The sequence below is a fragment of the Drosophila mojavensis genome, unplaced genomic scaffold (assembly GCF_018153725.1).
Source record: "Drosophila mojavensis isolate 15081-1352.22 unplaced genomic scaffold, ASM1815372v1 contig_36, whole genome shotgun sequence".
In the NCBI taxonomy this organism is placed as follows: domain Eukaryota; kingdom Metazoa; phylum Arthropoda; class Insecta; order Diptera; family Drosophilidae; genus Drosophila; species Drosophila mojavensis.
The window spans coordinates 12,190,001-12,212,402 of NW_025318858.1; the positions used below are offsets into that span (position 1 = coordinate 12,190,001).

The following is a 22,402-nucleotide window of genomic DNA, read 5'->3' on the forward strand; positions in this document are numbered from 1 at the left end:
ATGCACAACTGAGTCCGAACTTTGCACAGACTTTAATGCAGCAGCAGCTCAGCCCTGGACGCAGTGCGCCCTACAGTCCGCAGCCAAATCAAGGTTTGAAGGATCGAGACGAGAGAGCATATATTGAGATCAATGCTGAATAACTTGATTCTTTGCTTTTGCAGTCTATGTGGCGCAGTTTGCTCAAAATGCGCAGCGATTGTCGCCACAGCAGCAGCAGACGACGCAGCAGCAACAACAGTTGGCCTACCTGCAACAGCAGCAGCAGCAGCAGCAGCAGCAGGCTGGTGATGGTGGACGTTCTAATACGCCGTTTGGCAGCGGCTCCGGCCTGCAGTCGCCTGGCATGCAGAACAGCCCGCAGCAATGGCCCTCGGCCGGCGGCAATTCGGGGCCGGGCGGTGCTGGCGGTGGTGCTGTTGGGGGACCGGGCGGGCCGCTGCCAGCTGGCAATGCTGGACGCTCACTGCAGCAGCACAATAATCCCTTGCTCATTGCGCAGCTGCAGGTGAGTAGCAAAGAATTCGCAATGCCCAATGAAGCGCCACTAATGTCCTTTCGTGATATCCAGAGCAACTATCCTGCGCGTCAGTATCAGCAGCAGCAACAGCAGCAGCAGCAGAACCAGCAGCGACGCGGCCTCAACTCGCCCGGCGCCGTCGGACCCGTTGGCAGCAACGCTGCTGCAGTGGCGGCAGCGGCGGCATTGCAGCGGCAGAACTCCTTTCAGACTCAGGCTGGCGGCGGCGGAAGCACACCCGACGGCAGCAGCGGACCGGGCGTGGGCCTAAGCTTTGGCGGCGGCCCGCAATCGCCCTACGGTAACAGTGCAGCGGTCAATGCGTTCCAGCAACAGCAGTTACAGCGGCTCCAGCGGCAGGCGAGCGTGCCGCAAGCCACACAGCATTTGCCAGGTGAGTAAAGCACGTCCTGAGCGGAGCGTTTCCCGTGGCGGAGTCTGCGCGGCAGATGAGGCGTGTCTGCAAGGCGTTTAGGATTAGTCTTAGCTGATCTCTCGACTCTGTGCCCCTGAAGTGTGCCCAATCGAAAATTTAGTTATGGGTCATGCAACCAATTCCAGCTGTAGACGGAACTAGTCAATGTCAATTAGTTCATTTCTGCTAGGCAAAACAAGTGAAGTCACTAACCAGAGAACACAAATCTAGTTCTCTGTCGGAACTAGTTCAAAACAAGTTTAGATCTCTTTAATAATAAATTTTTGAAAACTTGAGAATGTGTTCAATTGTAACTAGTTTCACACATTAACTAGTTCAAAATTGATTATCTCTAAATAAATTATTGATTCGATTTTGGAACTAGTGTGAGATATCGCTGTAAATAGTTTCACTTGAATCGGAATTAGTGAAAACAAACATACATATACATATTTACTTGAACAAAATTAGTCCAAATGACTATAAATAATGAATCATATACAATGAACTAGTTCACATATCTTAAGTTATTAACTAGTACCAAACACACACAACTAAATACACTTGGAAAAGTGCAAAGAAACTTAATAATTTATTTGAACTAGTTCTTTATGAAAAGCGGAACAAGTTCCAGCTCAAAAAAATTGAAATCTTATGACGCGTCCAAATCACATCGATTTAGAACACAATGCAGCGTGAACTAGTTCACAAAACGTCGCTTGCCCTAATTACTGTACTAAATATCAATACATACAGAGCTTCACATCACAAATACACATACACACACACACGCATACCAACACCGTTTCACACCCACACACACACACACGTTGTTAATATTTGATTAGATTTTAACCAAAGCCAAAAAAATCAAACGCTTAACCGAAACAGGCTCAACGCGTTTCGGTTTGTCGCCAGGCAACAACCACAACAACAACAACAACAGTGGCAACAACAACAGCAGCAACCACAACAACCACAATGATAATGGGGCTGCCGCCGCCAGCCAACAACAACAACAACAGCAACAACACCAACACCAGCAGCAACAGCAACAACTAATGAACGGACTGAACATGTCCCCCCATCCGGCCATGATGGGCGTGGGCGGAATGGGCAGTGGCGGTGGCAACGGCATCATTGGGCTGGGTGGTGGCGGCGGCGGCGGCGGCGGCGGTGGTTATGCAGCACTCGCTGCGTACGGTCAGGCGCAGCAGGCGAATGATTTCTATGGTCGAGCGCAGACCGGTAAGCCGTGTGCTCACACTTGAACTCTCTGTCTCTCTCTCTCTCTCTCTCTCCTCTATCTCTCACACACACACACTATATAAATATATATTTATCTCGCTCTGCTCGCTCGCTCGCTGTAATCACATGTCATGCATACATATGAACAATATCTATATGTATATATAATACGAAATTCGAGCTAATCATTGTGTATATAAATAAGCGAACCCCAAAGCACTCGCTCAACGATCCACACACACACACACACACAAGCCTCATAAACACACACATTTATGTACATAAAAAAAGACTAAAAAGAAAAGAAAAACATGAAATATCCTTGGGCCTCCTCGAACACAACATCTCTTGCCTAACCACATTTACGTGTATTTGTATAACTGTGCCACACACATACGTATATCTAAATGATCTTTGTATATAACCTAGGCATAGATCTGTGTATATATATTTAACGGGTAGTCATTAGGCGCTGCACCCCACTGTATTAACCCTCCGTGTAAAGACTTTAGACATAGCCAGAAAAAAAAAAAAAAAAAAAAAAACAAGTCGAAAGTATATAAGATAAATGGGGGAAGAATGTATATTTATATATAAATTGTTTAATATTTAAATTGGTTTTTATTTATTATAAGCATATATTTATGCAAGAAATTCAGTTGGACAGCAACAAAATTATTTAAAAAAAAAAAAAAAAAAAAAAAATTATAAAGCAAATCAAATCAAATCAAATTAGTTATGCAGGAATGTCTGCTAAGATCTAGTATTTATTGAGCAAAAATTTATATTATACATTTTTGATTTATTTCATTTTATTATGAAAAAAATATAATAAATGTGTCATACTATATTTTATAAATTAAAAAATATATATATAAATTAGAAAAACTATTAAAAACTTGCTAAAAATATATAAGAAATTGCTTAATTTTTATTTTAAATTTAAATTGAGTAAAAAAAAAATTATAGATTTATAAATTATTTAAGATAAATAATTTTAATTGTATAAAAATATAATTAATTATTAGTTATTAAATCATTTAAAGCTTTAAGCTGAAAGTCTAGACAATTTCATTTTATTCATTAATTAACAATTTAAATTTATTATAATAATGAATAACAAATTATACAAAATTTAAAATAAAAAACATTCAAAAATTAAATAAAATGAACAAACAACAAATAAAAATAGGTCCAACTGAGTAACTCATAAATATTTTAAATGTTATGTTTAATTATAATCAATAAAAAAAACCTGCCACATGGTACATATATAGCATAGTGTATATACTATATATATCTGTACAACCCTTATTTGCAACCCTAATCCGAGCCCCAATCCCTGAACAGAACCAGTCTCCATATTTAAGTGTTGCATATTATTTGATATGATTTTATATTTATTAATTATATTTTATGTATAACATTTATGTTTTTATCTATATCTCTCTATATATATGTATATGTTGTATTCTGTTGTCTGTTGTGTATTTATTTATGTTCCATGTCTAGTTAAGTTCAACAATAATTGTGACTAAAAACCTTTTTTGTTGTGGGTGCAAAATAATTGCCTACGATATCCAGTCTAATTCTATAAATTTCTTCAATTCTTGCAGCTGGCAATGGGGGCGGCGGCGTCGGTGGAGGCGTGACTGGTGGAAATGTCAACTCGGACTTTGTCAAGCAGGAGCTGCGCGCCGTTGTCAGTGTGCGCGCTCATCAGGCGGCGGCGGCTGCGACGGGTGGCGGCGTGGGCGTTGGTGTTGGCGTCGGCGGTGCGGGCGTGGCTCAGCGGGGTCAGACACCGCAGAGTCCGTTGCAGCAGGGACCAATGATTGGAGGCGGCGGCGGTAGCGGCAATAGTACAAATTCCATGGGCAATGCCACGCCCACCGGCAGCGGCAGCAGCGGTAATCCAATGCTCAATACGCCGCCAGACCCAACGCTAGGCTTCAGCTTCGAGACGCGTGAGTAGAGAGTATAAATCGGTTTGATCATGTTTCAAATTTCAATTGAGTTTCTCTTTTCAACTGCTCACAGCGGACTTCTTCACAAGCAGCGCATCAAGGTGACCCTAAGGCACCTAAACCGCAATTGCAGGACTCAAGAACAACAACAACAACAACAGCAACAACAACTTCTAAATAACAACCACAACAACGGCAACAATTTATGTTCTTCAAACGCATTTAAGGCTCTCAGAACGTTTTTCCTTTAAAAGAGAAAAAAGAAAACTAAATAAATTAAATTTAAACTAAATTAAATTAAATGAAAGTCGCAGCATTTCACAAGGCTTGCAAAAAAGTTTAAACAAAAGCGAACGAACGTCTAGGAAGGTGTAAATGTTAAATTTAAATTATATTAGCTGCACTATACGATAAGCCAAAACGTTAAAATATATTAAATATATATTTATTATTAACACTAGCAAATATTAATTGTAATGCATAAAAAAATAAAAAAAAAAAAAAAAAAAAAAAAAAATGGGAACCTCGTCTAAAAGGAAAAAATAACAACAAATTATGTATAAAATAACAAGCTATAGTTAAATATATTGAAAAGCTGCTAAAAATTATACAAGAGAAAAAAACAACATATTTATTACGTTTAAACATAAAACGTAGGCTAAGATGCTATATATACAAAAAACATATATGTATATGTATACATGTATATATATATATATATATATATATATATATATATATAAATTAAGCTTTTTTGCTGTAGTTGTTAGATGTTAGTGTGCGGTGTTGCACAAAATGAGTAGACTTCAATAATCCCGTGGCGACGACCGACGTTCTTTATTATCAAAAATCAACTAAAGTACAGTGACATAAATTCTTATATCCAAAGCTAGCCCTAAACCCTGATTATGCTGACATTGCATATTTACGCGAGGCATCGCATTACTTCGGGCAACAACATTGTTGCGCGTTGGAGCCACTGCTGCTGTTGTGCAATATCCGCTGGGAACGGCTACATTCATGCTGACGGCGCGTGATCAATCTGAACATTTATGTTTTGCTGGTCGATTGTGTTAACTCCTCCCCCACTTAGATGAATGACGTCCTCGGCTTTCTTGAAACTGTTAATTAATGTTTGAAGATCACGTTGACGTTTGTTCCTCTGATGTCTTTGATAGAGTTTCATCGAAGCGTAGCAGGAGAGTAAAAGGATGGCCACGGTTAGCCCAGATACTATTGGCCTTCTTACTAGCCCTTCCTCTAGTTGAGCAATATCCCGCAGATTTTTTATGCTTATCTTCTGCAGGTATGGCAGGCTTGGTATCTCTTGGTGGTCTGTTATATTTAAGAGCGCAGATACCGCTGGTCCCGGGGATTTCCTCACGTAGTTTTTTTTGGTTTTGGTATACGGTGTTGTTTACCTTTATCTTGTCGTCAAAGGTAAGGAGGAACGTCCCTTTTACCATCTGCTCGTTGACTGTAGCTGCTCCGTCGTTGATGATGATTACTCCATCGTCGACTATGGTTAGAGGTTCGAGGTGGCTGGGCCGAGTTGAACAATGTGCGGTGTCACCTGAGTGTAGCTGTTGAGCGCATGTTGTGTAGGGTGACTTCTTGCAGAACGTTATTGTGAGGGCTGTACTACAATTTCCTATTGATATTACATGATTTCCACAGTCAGCTAAATTGCAGTCTTCGGCGAAATTTATTATGATGCCGTTGTGTTGGACAGGGTATACGGTTAATTTTTTTACATACTATGCTAGGCTTAGGATATCTTATAATGAAATGTAGAAAATTTTCGCTTAACAAAACTTTAATTTGAGATACTTCCATTAAGTCAGTAATAGTGATATTTATAGAGTGTTCATTAACAATGTTTTTTAAATCAGTGGAATCCAAAATGGAGGGGTTTACAATTCCAACCTTTGCAAGTGTTACTGATAGTATTAAGGTTTTTAACTCTGAGATAATTATTCTATTTCTTGTTAGCAGCGTTTCATATAAATGCTCTGTGTCTACTTGTTTTACTTTTGTGTTTTTTACTAGGAGGTTTACGGTGTCAGTTAGCTTATTAATTTGTTCCTGCATTTTTGTGTTTATGGTTATCTGCCTATTTTCTGACTCTACAAGTTCATTCTGTGTAAATTTTAGTTTCTCGAAATCATCATGGTCTGGCGTGCCAGCTACGACCTTTAGAACGGTGCTTAGCATATTGATACTCCTAGCATGTCTATGGTGGACATTTACTGTAGCTATTAATGTTTCTATATGTTGTATGTCTGCGTCTAATAACATTCTCATATGTGATCGGGGGAAATGGTTTGCTAATTCTTTCGTATTTTTTACTATTTCTGAGTATAGGGTAAGGTTGGTTGAGTGCTTCAAGTATTGGAAATCCGTCCAAATGGTTACGTATCCGTCCAAGATCGGTATGTAGTCCATGTTAGTATAGTCAGTCAATTTCGCTGTTATCGTTGTAGCAAAAAGAAGTATAGTCCAAATCCTAAAAAGATAAAAAAGGGAATTTAATGTTTTGCCTATCTTAGATTGTCCTTGTGGACCACCCTCCCTTTTATTAAGACTGTTGTCCCCAAGTCTGCGTCAATTTTGCCTTCGTTGTATAGTGGTGTCAGTTTGTTCCCTAAGCGTCTGTTTGTTTTTTCCAAAACTGTGTCGCCTATTTGGAATTGTCTATTGTGTCTTGTTTCGTTTACTCTATTTGTTAGGAGTTGTTGTGCCTTTTGAATTTTATTTCCTATCTCTATTTCGAGTTCTGGGGAGGATGAGTGGATTATATCGATTGGTCGTTTGTCCGTTACTGAGTGAATTGTATTGTTATATTCGATAGTTGCTTGAAGTATCGTTTCAACAGTGTCAGTAATTTTCCTTTGAGCTGTTAGGCATCTTGCAATGTCACCGAGGGTGCTATGGAATCTCTCGACTTGTCCGTTTGATGTACTATGGAGTGGTGGGGCATTTACGATTTGAATGTTATATTGATTGTTTAGCAGAGATTTTATTGTTTCGGACTTTATGGAGGGCTCGTTATCGCAATAGATCGTCTTGGTATGCCGGTAAAAATTTACAAGTTGTAAAATTGCTGATTGTATGTCAATTATTGTCCTTGAAGCGATGGGTTGAACAATTGCAAATTTTGAAAATTTATCTATGCACGTAAGGAAGTATTTTTTATTGGTTGAGTATATGTCTATGTGTAGTATTTCGCCCACATAGGAAGGTATGGGTGTTTCTCCAAGTATTTGTTTTTGTGGGTGACGATTGTACTTAGCTGTTTTACAAATTTTACAATTTGAAACAACTTCGTTCGTTAATTTTGTCATTTTCGGAAAAAAAATAGTCTTGTAAAATCTGCTTCACATTTTCTTGGGCTGCTCTGTGAGCCCGATTGTGTTCTGTTGCAATTATTTCTTTCTGTTCGTTTTTATCAAAAATGTCATTTACTATGTACTTTGTATATCGAAATGTTGTTGTTGGAAAAGTTTCTATTAGTTTATGTTGTATGAATGCTAATATTGGTAACTCGCAATGGATTGCATTTACGACATCTTTTTTGACTACATCGCAAACTCTTTTGATTAACGAGTCTCTGTTTGAGAAATGAATTGTATGTCGGATTTTCTTACCAAATAGGATAACTGTACGATCAGAGGCTATATTATTTTCTTCTATTATAATTTGGTTTTGGAAACAGTTGATTGGTTTGTCTGTTGTGTCTATGGTGTATGTGAGCGATATTTCGCTGTGAATTGTGGCTCTGTCTGACTGTACATCGTCCTCTAGGGCATGAATATTATGCCGTGACAGTGCGTCCGCAACGTAGTTCTCCTTCCCTGGCTTGTAATAGATGTTTGCGTTATATTCATCTATAAAAGCTTTCCAACGCCTGATTTTTGCGTTCGGGTTTCGGTCGGATACTGCAAACGTCAGAGGCTGATGGTCCGTAAAGATATTTAAATTTTTTACCCCATATAGATAATTTCGGAGGTTTTTTAAAGCCCAAACTATTGCAAGTAGTTCCCTCTCATTTGTTGCAAAGATAAGCTCTCTATCCTTTAATGTTCTTGATATCATGGTGATTGGTTTTCCACCTTGTGACAGAACTGCCCCAAGACCAGAGGATGAAGCGTCCGTTGTTAAATCAAACGGCTTCTTGTAGTCAGGGTAGAGCAACATTACATTTTCGGATGCAAGAACCTCTTTTAGCTTCTCGAATGCCGCATGTTGACTCTCGTCAAATTTTACTGGAATTTTTTTGGATTGTCCGGCGCTCACTTTGCCATTTTGGCCTTTTAAGATGTCGCTTATAGGTTTTGCTATAGACGCGAAGTCCTTGATGAAACACCTATAGTAGCTTGCCAACCCAAGGAATGATCTGACGTTAAACAAAGTTGTTGGTACTTCATAGTTACGAATCGCTTCAACTTTACTTGGACATGTCTTTATACCATTACTTGAGACTACGAAACCTAGGTATTCTACACTTTCTTTGAAAAAGTGCGACTTTTCTGGTGAAACTCTCATGTTGGCCTCGTATAGTTTATCTAGGACCCAGGCGATATGCTTGACATGGCTTTCCATATTTTCAGAAAAAATGATTACGTCGTCTACGTAAACATAACAAGATTTTCCAATTTGCTCTCTGAGCACATCGTCAATGGCTCTCTGAAAAATACTAGGTGCATTTTTCAAGCCAAAAGGGAGCCTGCAGAACTCATACTTTCCGCTTCCTACAGAAAAGGCTGTTTTTTCTCTATCTTTTTCGGCAAGTAAAATCTGGTGGAATCCGGATTTTAAATCTAGTGTTGTAAAGTACTTTGCTGTGCCTAAGTTGGATAAAATGGAGGCTATATTGGGAATGGGGTATTTGTCATCTATTGTCTTTTGTTTAGTTTTCTGAAGTCTATAACTAAACGTTTCTTTTTTTCTTCACTGCTCGTCGGTACCTTTTTTATCTACAACCCACACGGGGTTATTGTATGGTGACTGGGACGGACGTATTATACCGTTTTCTAACAGATCTTGAGTTTCTGTGTTTACGAATTCTGATACGCCCATTGGGTATGGATATAATTTTGAATAAATGGGATTCTCGTCCTCTGTTCTAATAGTTGCAATGACATTTGTATTATACGGAAGCGCTTCATTTGGTTCCGCAAATACTCCTGCTCGGGCTTTGAGCATTGTTTGAAATTCCGTTGTTATAGCCTGAGGGGCTTCTATTTCTTTGACACTTGTGAAATTTACGGCTGGGCATTTTAGAAAGTTAATGGTCTCAGAACCATAGTTTGTTGTTAGTTTCTTATTTTTGAAGTCTAATAAAACGTTGGTTTGGTTTAGTAGGTCAAGTCCGATTATACCATCGAATGTCGTGAGGTTTGGTAATAAGAAAAATGTTGTCTTGGTATTAAAAAGGTGCATTATGCATTTCTTGTCAACTACGTTGTGGCCATGGATTGATTTTAATCGAAAGGGTTTTTCTACCGGCGTAATATTTTTAGTTCTTTTAATGGTCTCACGTAATTCTTTGAGGCTCCGGTATCTATTAGCAACTTTATGGTTTTCCCTGCTATCGTTCTCTCTATGAACGGGAGCAGGGATTTATTCCTAAAAAATTGACCTGGTCGTATTCGTCCAATTCATTGTCAACGTCTTCTGTCTCGGTTTCTGCGATCGCTTGGTATTCGCTATTGTCCTGCTCGTATTCTGTATCTTCTGTTCCTAGGTGGTTAACTCTTTGCTGTTTCGGTCCTGTGAACCGTGCGCTACCGCTGTTTGGTCGTTTGTTTGCCTGTCCCTGGTTATTGTAGTTTTCGTATTGAGTGCGTCGTTGTTGATTTGGCCACTGAGTCTGTTTCGAGAAGGTCGCGTTTTGTTGGTGTTGCGTAGCCTGTCTGAAGCGAGAAGATGAGTCAACGTCCATTGGTTCTACCTGTTCTTGTCGTGGTGAGAATTCTGGTCTTTTGTAGTGTGGGCTTTTTCCTGGTTGGTTGTGTTTTGGGTCTTGAGCTAGAGTCTTGTCTCTGACTTGCTGTCTTTGTTCGATCTTCTGCGCTTTTTCTTCTATACTGCGGGCGAAATTTGTGGCGAACATATAACGTTCATGATTTGACTCAACTTCTTGAGCCAATGCCAATGCAGAGGGAAGATCAATTGGTCTAGCTGAGAATAGGACATCACTTAAGGCCTTCCTGGTTCCTGAGATGAATACTCGCAGGGCGTCTGCTCTATATTTCTCATTTAACGAAGAGGCAACGGTGGTGTCGTAGGTCATGATTGTCTTATTTATAAGTAAAGTCAGTTTCTTTTCTACCTCGTCGTAGTACTGCAGTAGTGTCAAATTTCCTTGGCGGAGTGTTGACATCTCCTGTTCAATTAAGTATATCGGTCGTTTGTCGGAGTACGTGAAATCTAACCGATTTATAATGGCCTTAAAATTTAGAGGAGTGTCGAAAGAAGAGAGTACCATATCAGCAGCGTTCTTAATTTTGTTTCTTAATATTCCCAAAGCTTGATAATGCTTTGAGCTACCATCGTATTTCTCATATACCTTGTATGCGATATGCGCAGCCTTTCTCCAAGATACATAAGTTTCGCTTTTTTCCTTCAAAGTCCGGGAGGGACTTCATGATGTCAAGGGTTTCGTTGCAAATAACACCTATTTTGATTTCTGCCTCCTTGAAAGTTTCTACCTCGGGTGCGCTAACCTGTACTGAATTTATACGTTGTTCAATTTCGTTTAATTTTCTATCAAAGCTATCTTTTTGAGCAGCTAAAGCGCTTGCGACTGCGCCTTCTACTATAGCTTTTAATTGATCTGAATTCAAAGCCATTTTTAAATTTTCTGTGTTGTAAATTTTTCGAAAATTTGTTATTAAATCTTGTATTTCACTATCACTCATAGGGCAAGTAAAGACAGGGAATTTTGCGTGCTGCGTTTTTTGTTATTAATAATTAATATTTAAAGGTTGAAATTGTATTTTTATTTGTTTTTACTCCTTAATTTCTTTTTTTGCAATGAACACTCTACTCACATGTTCTTATATTATGTTAGTAGACTGTATGTTGTGTGTTTCTTCGCTGATGAGCCGCTTCGTGGTGGGTGTCTTCGCTGCGTACTGCTTCGTCTAATGCTGCTTTCTTTTTTTCTTTTTTCGTTTTGGTTATGCGTTTTAGTTGTCTTGCTGTTTTTTTTTGCACTTGTGGGGTATTTATCTCACTGAATGCTTGTTTTAATCGAAGTTTTAATTTCGTTTTTTTTTTTTTTGTTTTTTGGGTTCGTTTCGGTTGGGCGCCAATTAAGCTTTTTTGCTGTAGTTGTTAGATGTTAGTGTGCGGTGTTGCACAAAATGAGTAGACTTCAATAATCCCGTGGCGACGACCGACGTTCTTTATTATCAAAAATCAACTAAAGTACAGTGACATAAATTCTTATATCCAAAGCTAGCCCTAAACCCTGATTATGCTGACATTGCATATTTACGCGAGGCATCGCATTACTTCGGGCAACAACATTGTTGCGCGTTGGAGCCACTGCTGCTGTTGTGCAATATCCGCTGGGAACGGCTACATTCATGCTGACGGCGCGTGATCAATCTGAACATTTATGTTTTGCTGGTCGATTGTGTTAACTTATATATATATATATATACGTGTACATGCATATATATTTATATATGGATAACGCAACGTTTCAAGCTGTTGTTTATTATGGACATAAGTATAACTCTAAAGATAATATAATTATACAAATATATACATGTATGTAGATGTATCTGTATATGTATATGTGTATATTTATACAAACAAGCGAGATCGGCTTTAAATTATAACGGCATTAGTGTTATGATTAACTAAAAAACTAACAAACAGCAAACAAACAATGATAAAACGTATACAATTTGAACGAACTATTTAAGCATATAGCACACACATTTATACAGATGTATACATAAATATATATATATAGTAATGTATATGGGTATATTTATATATTTAAAATTAGTGTTGAATTTTTTTCAGTGTGATAATTTGTTAAATCTTTACGTATACTAATGTTGCTAATATTTGTTGCTATAGAACCTGTCCCAGCCAGACAACATTCTATACGATTTTTGTTCTATTCTTTTTCCAAATGTTTTCTATACTTTTTATATATATATATTTGTGCATTCACCCGATTTCATTTCAATCTGAACAACAACGACAATTATTTGGCATATTCAATTCAATTTTCAAACAACATTTAGTTATATGTATGTATCTATATTTGTTATGCTATTTGATTTCGAGCTGCACTCTAATTGTGTAACGTTGATTGTACATATATTTTTCACAATTTTATACATATACTTTATACATATATTATTTACGAAATTGTAATTGATAATTTAGTGAATTAATTAATTAATTTGTATGCTTTTAACGAGCAGTTAGAAATGCGCGCGCGCACTGCACAAAAGTCGACGTAGCGGTTCAATGTGAAGGCTATTTTACAGGTTTTTGTTTAAACTAATTTGTAACGAACGTTTTAATGATAACATACACAATATTTTTTACTTATTATATACATATTATTATTATTATATTCTTTACATATTATGTAGCATATCACAATTTCTTCAACTTTATTGCGAGAGAACGTTGTTTAGTCTCTCAATTTTTTATTGTATAATTATAATTATTATTGATTTTTGATTTTCTGTAATTCTATAAAACTGTAGTTGGGTTCAATCGTTATAAACATTATTTTAAAACACGAAAAAAATAAAAAAACAAAACAAAACCTATACAAAATTATAATATACATATACATATATATATATATATATATATATTAAATATAGTTTTTTAATTTTATTAAATATGTTTAAAATGCAAACAGATCCTAAATAAAAATTTATATACAATATATAAAAATAAAAAACAAACAAAAATTGGAAAGTGTGCATTTATTTATATATTTTTCTTTTATTATTATCATTTATTCATTTAACAAATTATGATGCTGAGAAAATTACAACTACACCAACAACAACAACGATAAGTAATACAAAATTAAAAAATAATCATAATAAAGTAAATGTGCATAAAGAAATGGCGATATTAAGCACTTGGGAAAATAGAAATACCTCTCGTTAAGTTCAAAAATGGAAAACCTATAATAAACATACAAATTTATACATAAAAATTAATGAAAATCAAGTATAATTAAAGTAATGTTAATATAATTATTTGTACATACATATATTATATATACAAATACAATGGGGTAATTTAAGTTACGTGAATAATTAGTTGAATTTCAGTTATTTTAAGAGGCTACATTTAATGCAATTAAATTAAAGTGAAAGTGAAAGATAGGAAGCGTTAGATATACACACATATATATCTATGCAGTTATTTGATTAAATTTGCAATTAAGTATTTTATTCTATGTCTATGTCTTACTTGAACAATTTCACCCACTAAACTCTATCGAACTTCGCTATTAATGAATGTTTTGGTGTCTAGTTTAATGGGCAGATTATCCAATAATTTTCGCAAGAAGGCCCATGGCTGTCATCTAAGTTTTTATTTATACTCGAATAAGACCTCAAAGGGATGATATAAACAGATTATTGATAACTGAAGGCCCCTGGTTGTCATCGAAGTGTTGATTTATGCTCGAATATGACCTCAAAAAGATGAAAAAAAAAAAAAAAAATAATAAATAATAATAAATTTATATATATATATAAAATATATATATACACAAGTATACTGCATTTAAGTATAGGTTTGAATAATGCAAGTTAGGTTTAATTGCATACGTATATATATACATATATATTTATATATTTAAGCGACTTGGCAAACGATTATAGCAAATTTCACACACATACACACACACAAATAGTACATATAAAGTGCATTAATGAATTTAAGCATTTAATGAAATTAATTAATTTATAAGCATACAAAATTATATATATATACGAAATTACTGAAATAGTTATACATAAACTATACATATATATATATATATATATATAAAATTATATATATATATATTGAGCAAACAAATATTTACAAAACGAAAAATAAAATTCCATATGCATAACGAAAATTAATTTCATAAATATATTACACCTAAACCTAGCTACGAATTATACAGCAAAAAAAAAAAAAAAAAGTTTCACAATTTCCATTTTGATACATAACTATATATATATATATAAAAATATACATATATATATAGAAATAAGTTACAAGCACATCTAATTAAGTTAATTAAGATTATTGTAAATATGAATTCAACTTTTTAACAATTCTATTTGGTTTATTAATGATAAATTTTCTTTTTAGATCTGTATATAGTTTTATTCTCTCTTTTTGCAACCTAGTACCATAAATTTGTACCAAAATAAAAAGTAAAACAAAGAAAAATTAAATAAATTATTAAATAACAAAAATACAAAATGCAACGCCCTGTACCCGTGCATCAGCCTACAACAAACAACCACAAATTGTTAAACAAATATATATATATATATATAAAATAAAAATAAAAATAAAAAAACTATTTATTATAATTACAAAATGAAGCCCTGAACCGTAATAAGTAGTGCCCAAAAACAACAACTAATACAAAGCAAACAGAATTATATATATGAATAAACATTAGCATTTAAAAAACGTTATAACAAATTCTAAAACAGCAGCCTAAATAGTTATTAACAAATGGAAAAATAGTGAAAGAAAAACAAACAAATTATAGCACAATTTTGTATAAACAAGAACAAGAAATTCATGAATAACCACAAATACTTTCAAATACAAGATTAGATATTTATACACATTATAAACTCTCTCTCTCACACACACATACATATACACTGGAATATTTAAGCAAGGTAACAATTAGAGAGCAAAACGCCTGCAATTGAATTATTAACATTTAACATTTATTATTTCTGCTGCTATATATAGATTTTGTATCGGAAAAGCTGGGAGGATCTATTGTTGATTGGCTGTGTTAAAAGAAAGAAAACAAAAGAGAAAGGAAAAACTGAATGCAAAAGCGAAAAGAAGAGGAGCAAGCATAAATAAATATATATATAGTTTGAACAGGTCTACAGATTTGGTGGTAAGTGTCGAGAGTTTGGGTTTAGAATTAGTTAGAGATCAACTTAACTGATTAACGTTAGGTTAGTTTTCGCTAGGCATTGGATAAGGTATATACAACTGTATATAGTATATACACGTACATGGGAATGAAATCAGTTTTAATTTCGAGCAAACTTCAGTTCAAATCATCTACATATGCATCTACATATATACTAATTATTAAGTATTAGGCACATTAATATATTTATGTGTATATTCTCTTTGCCTATGTTGATTTATATTAAACGTTTCTTTTTGTTCAGTGTATAAGCAATTGTCTATGAAATACAACCAATAACAAAAAAAAATAAATAAATAAATAAATAAAAATAAATAAATGAGTGAAGAAGAAAAGTTAAAAATCAAATGCAAGCCACATAGATGTTAAATGTTATATTTGTGTTATTGTCACTTGTCACTGTTCGTTCACTGTCACTGGTCCCTTGTCACTGTTTATATGTTGTCTCTTTCCCTCTCACACACTCTATTCAAACGAAAAAAAAACTATTATGTAATAATAATTCAGACATATTTTATATAAGTCTATGTACCTTTTTGCTATGTATTGTATTTCTATCTACTAAACAAACATACACACTCACACACATATATACAACTCGCACACAGTCGCAAATTATATAGAAAGTTTCACACAAGCGAAAAATAATTATAAAAACAATTTTCAGAAAACATTTGTTATGCAAAAAGACACGAAAAAAACAACTAAACTTAATGGCATTAATTTTTTAAGTAATTAATTAATAATTGTACATGTGTAAATGGAAATTTTTGGAATTTACAAAATTCAAACAAAATGAATTTACATAAAAAAAAGCAAAGAGAATGAAAATACTAAGAATTAATATTATGTGCGCTACGTTTATGTTTGTACTTACAAATCTATGGATACTTAAATTTATTAATTATAAATTAAATATACAATGAAATTGCAACAACAGCAACAACAACAACAGCAACACAGGCAACATCAACACACGTACACTTAATGTTTGAGAACAAAAACAAAAAAACAACATTGAAAATGAGAAAATGAAAAAGACTAAATAAAATATTAATGAAATAAGATGAAGAAGAAGAAGAATTGAAGTTGCGCTTAGAGTTTGCCCAGCTTGTTGGCCATGTCCACAATCATGTGCAGATTGGAGTTGAGAGTCTTGATCTGATTCAGAGTAGTCGAGTCCAGCTGCTTGAGCACCTCACGCTTCACCTCCGAGAGCTTCTGCGGCTTCAGCTTGAGCACGCCCGCCTTGGTGGGTATGTGGACATTGGCACAGCGATCGGGAAACCTGCAAATAGAAGGAAGTTGGTGAGTTAAGTAAGTGGTGAAAGTGGTATTTGATTTAACTTCAACTCTCACGTTTGCACGGCGAGCGGACTGCCGCCGGTGGAGAGCGCCAGCTCGCCGGGCTTGGGCCAACGCAGGAGCGCCATAGCCGGCAGCTCGACACGGCGCAGCACAGCCCGATCCACGGACTGCACCTGGAGCCGTGCCACCGGTGGCTTCTGGGGCTGCGGTGTGCGCAGACGGCTGCTGCGTGTGATCGACTGACTGCGCATTTTGGGTGGAGCTGCTGCAGGGAGAAAAGAATGTTGAAACAAGCCAGAATACTCTATTCGCAGTACTCGACTAGAAGATACCCGAATAGATAGAAAAGGCGTTGCCTGTTTTCGTTAATTATTAAATTATTTCTGTTAACTTATAGGAATTTAATGAAACTTTCAGCATTTGCCGTTAGAAAAATGCCAACTCTTAAATATTTGAAGCTAGTATCTAAAATATTAAAATAATCGAAACTCTATTGAACACACCTTCACTTATATGCAAAATTTTGAGACCCTAGTTCCAAAGATGTAGGAGTTGTAATTGTTGTAGGAGTTGTAATTAATAGAAGTTTTAATCGGTAACAAAGACCTGGAGTAGTTATCGATTTATTACCAAACTCAATCTGCGCGTGATATATAGGGAAAGACCTATAATAGATTTCAAATCCTTAGCTCTTATAGGTGCTGAGATCGACGCGTTCATACGGACCGGCGGATATGGCTAAATCGACTCAGCTTGCCCTGACCAAGAATTAGCGTATATACTATTTGTCACGCCTCCTCCTCTTTCTGTCCGACACATACATTTAAAGAAAGCCACTATACTCCGATCTCCAGTTGTCGATGGGGGTACAGGGTATAAAAGAGCTATGAAAGATTCGAGGCAACGGCAGCTACTCACCCAAGCAACGATAGTCCTCAAAGTGCTGGAGATTGAGTTGCATAAAGTCGCTCCACTTCATGTGCAGCACGTGGTCGTGTGTGCGCGCCATGATGAGCTGGAGCTGATTGTGCACCTTCTGCATGCTGCGCCTGCCCAGCTCATCGATCTTCTCCAGCGCCGACTCGAGCTTCATTTGCGCCATTTTCAGTTGATCCTCGCGTTCCGCCTCCTCGCGCACCTGCAGGCGTTTACGTTTGGCTACTTTAGTGCGTGGCATCTCGAGATGAAAAACGATCGGAAAATGCCTCGTTCTCGATTTCAGTTTCAGTTTAGATTAGTTAAGGCTGCTGCGCCTGCTGCGTTCGAGCATTGAAATTTTTATTAACTTGAGACAACTTAATTTTTAAATACACTTTAAAAACGATTGAAATATGGGAAACTGAACTTAACAAACTAAACGAACATAAAATACGTATTGTATATGGTTAGCGAACATATATCTATATGTAGTTTTGGATTGGTTTAAGATAGATTGAAGTTGACGACGAGCTCTATGGGTTATTTGAGGGCAGCCTTGTTGGCCGTATTCACAATCAATTGCAAGCTTTCGTGCAATGTGCGGATCTGATTTAGAGTGTCCTCGTCCAGATTCTCCAGCAGCTCTGCTTTAACCTCGGCCAGTTTCTTGGGCCGCAGCGATAATACGCCATTGCGTATGGGTATATTCACATTCGCAAATTTGTCGGGCATGCTGTAAGCAAAGGGAATCGGAATTTAGCCAATGGAATAGGTAGACATATGAGAGAGAGTGGAGGCGACATTACTTACACCTGAGCTACGATTGGACTGCCGTATTTGGAGAGCGCCACCTCGCCGGGCTTGGGCCAGCGCAGGAAGGCCATGGGCGGAGTGCTGGGCGATGTGTTGCGCTTCTTCAGCATGCGCGGCGTACGATCGGCGCTGATGGCCTTTGGTCGTGTTGCCATTGGGGTGCGCATTTTGCTGCGCGAATTGCGATGGCCGTTCGGGATGATGATGCTGTTGCTGCTGCCGGCGGCAATGGCTGTGCTTGTGTTGCCCAGCACCTTGGGTATGACGCTGCCGCAGGCCGAGCGACTGCGACGCTCGCGGCGCGCACGCGCCGAGTGCAGCGGTCCGGGTGTGCGCATGGCCTTGGCCGAGCGCAGCATGGAGCCGGTGTATGCGGACAGGGTGCTGGCGCTGCTGCAGCTGACGGCGCCGCCCAGGCTGCTGTCCTCTGTAAGGTAGCCTAAATAGAGTGTGCACCAGCAAATGTGACGTAGATGTGGATGTGGTTGTATGTGTGTGCGCGCATGTGCATGTATGTGTGTGTAAATGATGACAAAAATGTTAGAATTAGTAGAAGATTAGAGCAGAGGTTAGAGACCGCGCCACCAAGAAGCAAAGCCAAAAATATTGACGAAAAACAAAAACAACAAACAAACAAACAAATACCTTCGTCATTGCGACTGCTGGCCGCTGCGGTTACAGCTGCGCAGTTGGTGCTGCTGCCGCCGGCGACGTCGCCGCCATTTGTTGTATTGCTGTACATGGACTGCGAGCCCAGATGCTGCGTCTGATCGCTGGCCTTGAAATCGCCAAAGTGCTCCAGGTTGGGCAGAATTTCCAGGAAGTCGCACATTTTCATTTCGCGCAACTCGGATTGCAGGCGCAACGTGACGCCCTGCAGCTGCGTCTCGACCATCGCATTGTAGCGCTGCTCCAGATCGTCGATGCTCATCAGCACGGAATCCATTTTTAATTCGTATATGCGTATCTTCTCCTCGCGATTGGCAGCCTCACGGTTCCGTTTCGAGTTTTTTGTTATCTTGGTACGCGGCATATTGGCAGCGTTTTTCGATTTACTATTTCAAAATTTAGTCTAATTAAAAATATAATTATTTTAATTTTGCGTTTTTCTTTGTGTGGCGCAAAAAGCAAGCGTCACTCTCTGTTTTATCTGTTTCTTTTGAGTTTTTCCGCCTCGTTTGTACAGCTGGCTTCGATAGGCTGACAGCATTGATGTATCGCATGCAACATATCGATAGTATATTCGATAGTATTCGTAGCAACAGATTTTCTGAACTTAACAGTGCAACTTGAGTAGTCTGGCAGTGCTGTTTATTGCCGCGAAAGTGTTGGAAAAAATAGTTAAAATGTGTTATATAGCTGTATTTTTATTTACTTTTTTTTTTAAATGAGTAAATATGTGTGTATCAAATCGTTATATTTTATGACAATTGCACAAAAGCAGCTTATTAATTTTGTACGTGTGTATCGTAATTTGATTTTCGCCTGCAAGCACCGTTATTTGCCTGCAAGCCTCTGCCTCTGTTATTGCTGCTCTCTTTGTGCTCCACACTGCATGTTAACATTTATACTCATTATAAAGTGTTTGCATGTCGGAAATTCCGGTCGGAATATGAAATTGGAGGTAACTATTCTAGGTATTATATTTTTTGTTGAATTATAGAATTTTTGGACACAAATTATTTACAACTTTAAATAAATATATAGCGTTTTCATCTTATATACTTATATAAAATACTGTAGTAGAATTGGGGATAATTAAACGATACTTTAGATTGCTTGAAAGCGTCTGTGAATCTAAAACAATTTCTTTATGTTATATTCATTCGAAATTCAATATTCATATTTCATGGTTAGAATCAATATTTTTGATTATATGAGTTTTTTATGTTGAATTAAATATTATAATAAATTGATATATAAACACATTTCTTACAGCTTGTATAAAATATGAAAGGAACTTATTTTTAGTTAATATACTACTCAATAATTAATATATACTCAATTAGTTTTTTATAAATATAATATTTAATAAAGTCTGGATTATTACAGTTGATTTCATATTTCCATTGAATGTAGAAAAGTTGAGAGAGCAGTTCGCTGTACGAATTGCCACAAATAGCTTGAAAATTGCGTTTGGGGTGGAAGGGCCAACATTAGTCGCATCAACGCCCGAATTTGGAGCACATTTCAAGACTGCAAAAACGCAAGTACCCCAAAAATTACAGCCGCAATCCTATTAGGCAGGCCCCTCCTCCGCTTCAGCTCCCGCTGGCAAACACGCATTCGTATGTTGCCAAAGCAAGTATCTGTATCTGTATCTGTATCTGTATCTGCATCTGTATCTGTATCTGTATCTGTATCTGTATCTGTATCTGTATCTGCATCTGTATCTACATCTGTATCTGTATCTGTATCTGTATCTGTATCTGTATCTGTATCTGTATCTGTATCTGTATCTGTATCTGTATCTGTATCTGTATCTGTATCTGTATCTGTATCTGTATCTGTATCTGTATCTGTATCTGTATCTGTATCTGTATCTGCATCTGCATCTGTATCTACATCTGTATCTGTATCTGTATCTGTATCTGTATCTGCATCTGCATCTGCATCTGTATCTGTATCTGTATCTGTATCTGTATCTGTATCTGTATCTGTATCTGTATCTGTATCTGTATCTGTATCTGTATCTGTATCTACATCTGTATCTGTATCTGTATCTGTATCTGTATCTGTATCTGTATCTGTATCTGTATCTGTATCTGTATCTGTATCTGTATCTGTATCTGTATCTGTATCTGTATCTGTATCTGTATCTGTATCTGCATCTGCATCTGTATCTACATCTGTATCTACATCTGTATCTGTATCTGTATCTGTATCTGTATCTGTATCTGTATCTGTATCTGTATCTGTATCTGTATCTGTATCTGTATCTGTATCTGTATCTGTATCTGTATCTGTATCTGTATCTGTATCTGTATCTGTATCTGTATCTGTATCTGTATCTGTATCTGTATCTGTATCTGTATCTGTATCTGTATCTGTATCTGTATCTGTATCTGTATCTGTATCTGCATCTGTATCTACATCTGTATCTGTATCTGTATCTGTATCTGTATCTGTATCTGTATCTGTATCTGTATCTGTATCTGTATCTGTATCTGTATCTGTATCTGTATCTGTATCTGTATCTGTATCTGTATCTGTATCTGTATCTGTATCTGTATCTGTATCTGTATCTGTATCTGTATCTGTATCTGTATCTGTATCTGTATCTGTATCTGTATCTGTATCTGTATCTGTATCTGTATCTGTATCTGTATCTGTATCTGTATCTGTATCTGTATCTGTATCTGTATCTGTATCTGTATCTGTATCTGTATCTGTATCTGTATCTGTATCTGTATCTGTATCTGCATCTGTATCTGTATCTGCATCTGTATCTGTATCTGTATCTGTTTAATTGACAAAGCAAAGCAACAGTTTACCGCCTTAAAGCCAAGGTCGAACGGGCCAAGGCGAATGCTTTTGGCACAATTGATATGCGGTTATGCCAAAGGCATATCCAATCGACGTAAACGTCAACATTTTCGCTTCACTTTATTTTGCGAGTGAAAGGCGAAATACAACAAAAACGGCGGCAACAACAACATTGAAAACCCAATTTGCAGGACCAAACGATGCGTTAAGCATACAAAATGCAAAACGGAAGCGACTTTCATGGATAGATTACACAACGACTTACTTTACATAGACAGAGACGAACACACTCACACACACATATATATATATATACACACAGGGAGCTCTGTAACCGCAGCTCTTTGGCTCTGTTTGCGTATTTGCAACTGTTGCATATTGCAGTGCGTGCAACGCTTTTATTGTGGCGCCTGTCGGTGCTGCCACATGAAACTGCCTTCCACACGCGGCAGCGGTAGAGGTAGCATCCGACCAGATGCATCATTACATTTTGTATATGTATATTGTAGAACAGGTGCAACATCCAGTTGGACAGGCAC

At 36.9% G+C, this 22,402-nt stretch overlaps 3 protein-coding genes across 8 annotated transcripts in view; 1 reads left to right on the forward strand and 2 right to left on the reverse strand.

Moving 5' to 3' along the window:
* The window catches only part of LOC6576602 (neurogenic protein mastermind), a 109,030-nt gene extending 104,409 nt beyond the window's left edge, over positions 1-4,621 (forward strand). Inside the window, exons 9-14 of one of the 2 annotated variants that reach the window (XM_032729404.2) lie at positions 1-93; positions 165-508; positions 572-914; positions 1,827-2,183; positions 3,800-4,150; positions 4,224-4,621. The exon at positions 1-93 is cut by the window's left edge and continues 93 nt beyond it. In XM_032729404.2, coding sequence (XP_032585295.1) covers positions 1-93; positions 165-508; positions 572-914; positions 1,827-2,183; positions 3,800-4,150; positions 4,224-4,255 — 1,520 coding nt within the window. In that variant the 3' untranslated portion in view covers positions 4,256-4,621. The remainder of the gene's footprint in view (positions 94-164; positions 509-571; positions 915-1,826; positions 2,184-3,799; positions 4,151-4,223) is intronic. The other variant, XM_032729405.2, reaches the window with a different exon arrangement.
* Positions 4,622-16,198: 11,577 nt separating this feature from the next.
* On the reverse strand, positions 16,199-17,827 carry LOC6576603 (borealin). 4 transcript variants are annotated; one of them, XM_015165271.3, is made up of 3 exons: positions 17,565-17,827; positions 16,698-16,908; positions 16,199-16,626 (listed from the first exon to the last, which is right to left on the reverse strand). In XM_015165271.3, the coding sequence occupies exons 1-3, from the start codon at positions 17,821-17,823 to the stop codon at positions 16,434-16,436; spliced, it is 663 nt and encodes a 220-aa protein (XP_015020757.1). In that variant the 5' UTR covers positions 17,824-17,827; the 3' UTR covers positions 16,199-16,433. The 4 variants fall into 4 exon arrangements, with proteins under 4 accessions (XP_015020757.1, XP_002002592.1, XP_032584959.1 ...); XM_002002556.4 differs by having other exon boundaries at positions 16,698-16,911; XM_032729068.2 differs by lacking the exon at positions 17,565-17,827 and adding an exon at positions 16,979-17,538 and having other exon boundaries at positions 16,698-16,911.
* Positions 17,828-17,907: 80 nt separating this feature from the next.
* Positions 17,908-19,579, reverse strand: LOC6576604 (borealin). 2 transcript variants are annotated; one of them, XM_032729066.2, is made up of 3 exons: positions 19,023-19,579; positions 18,375-18,804; positions 17,908-18,297 (listed from the first exon to the last, which is right to left on the reverse strand). In XM_032729066.2, exons 1-3 carry the CDS (start codon positions 19,408-19,410, stop codon positions 18,105-18,107), a joined length of 1,011 nt encoding a protein of 336 aa, XP_032584957.1. In that variant the 5' UTR covers positions 19,411-19,579; the 3' UTR covers positions 17,908-18,104. The 2 variants fall into 2 exon arrangements, with proteins under 2 accessions (XP_032584957.1, XP_002002593.2); XM_002002557.4 differs by having other exon boundaries at positions 18,375-18,816; positions 19,023-19,578.
* Positions 19,580-22,402: the final 2,823 nt, after the last annotated feature.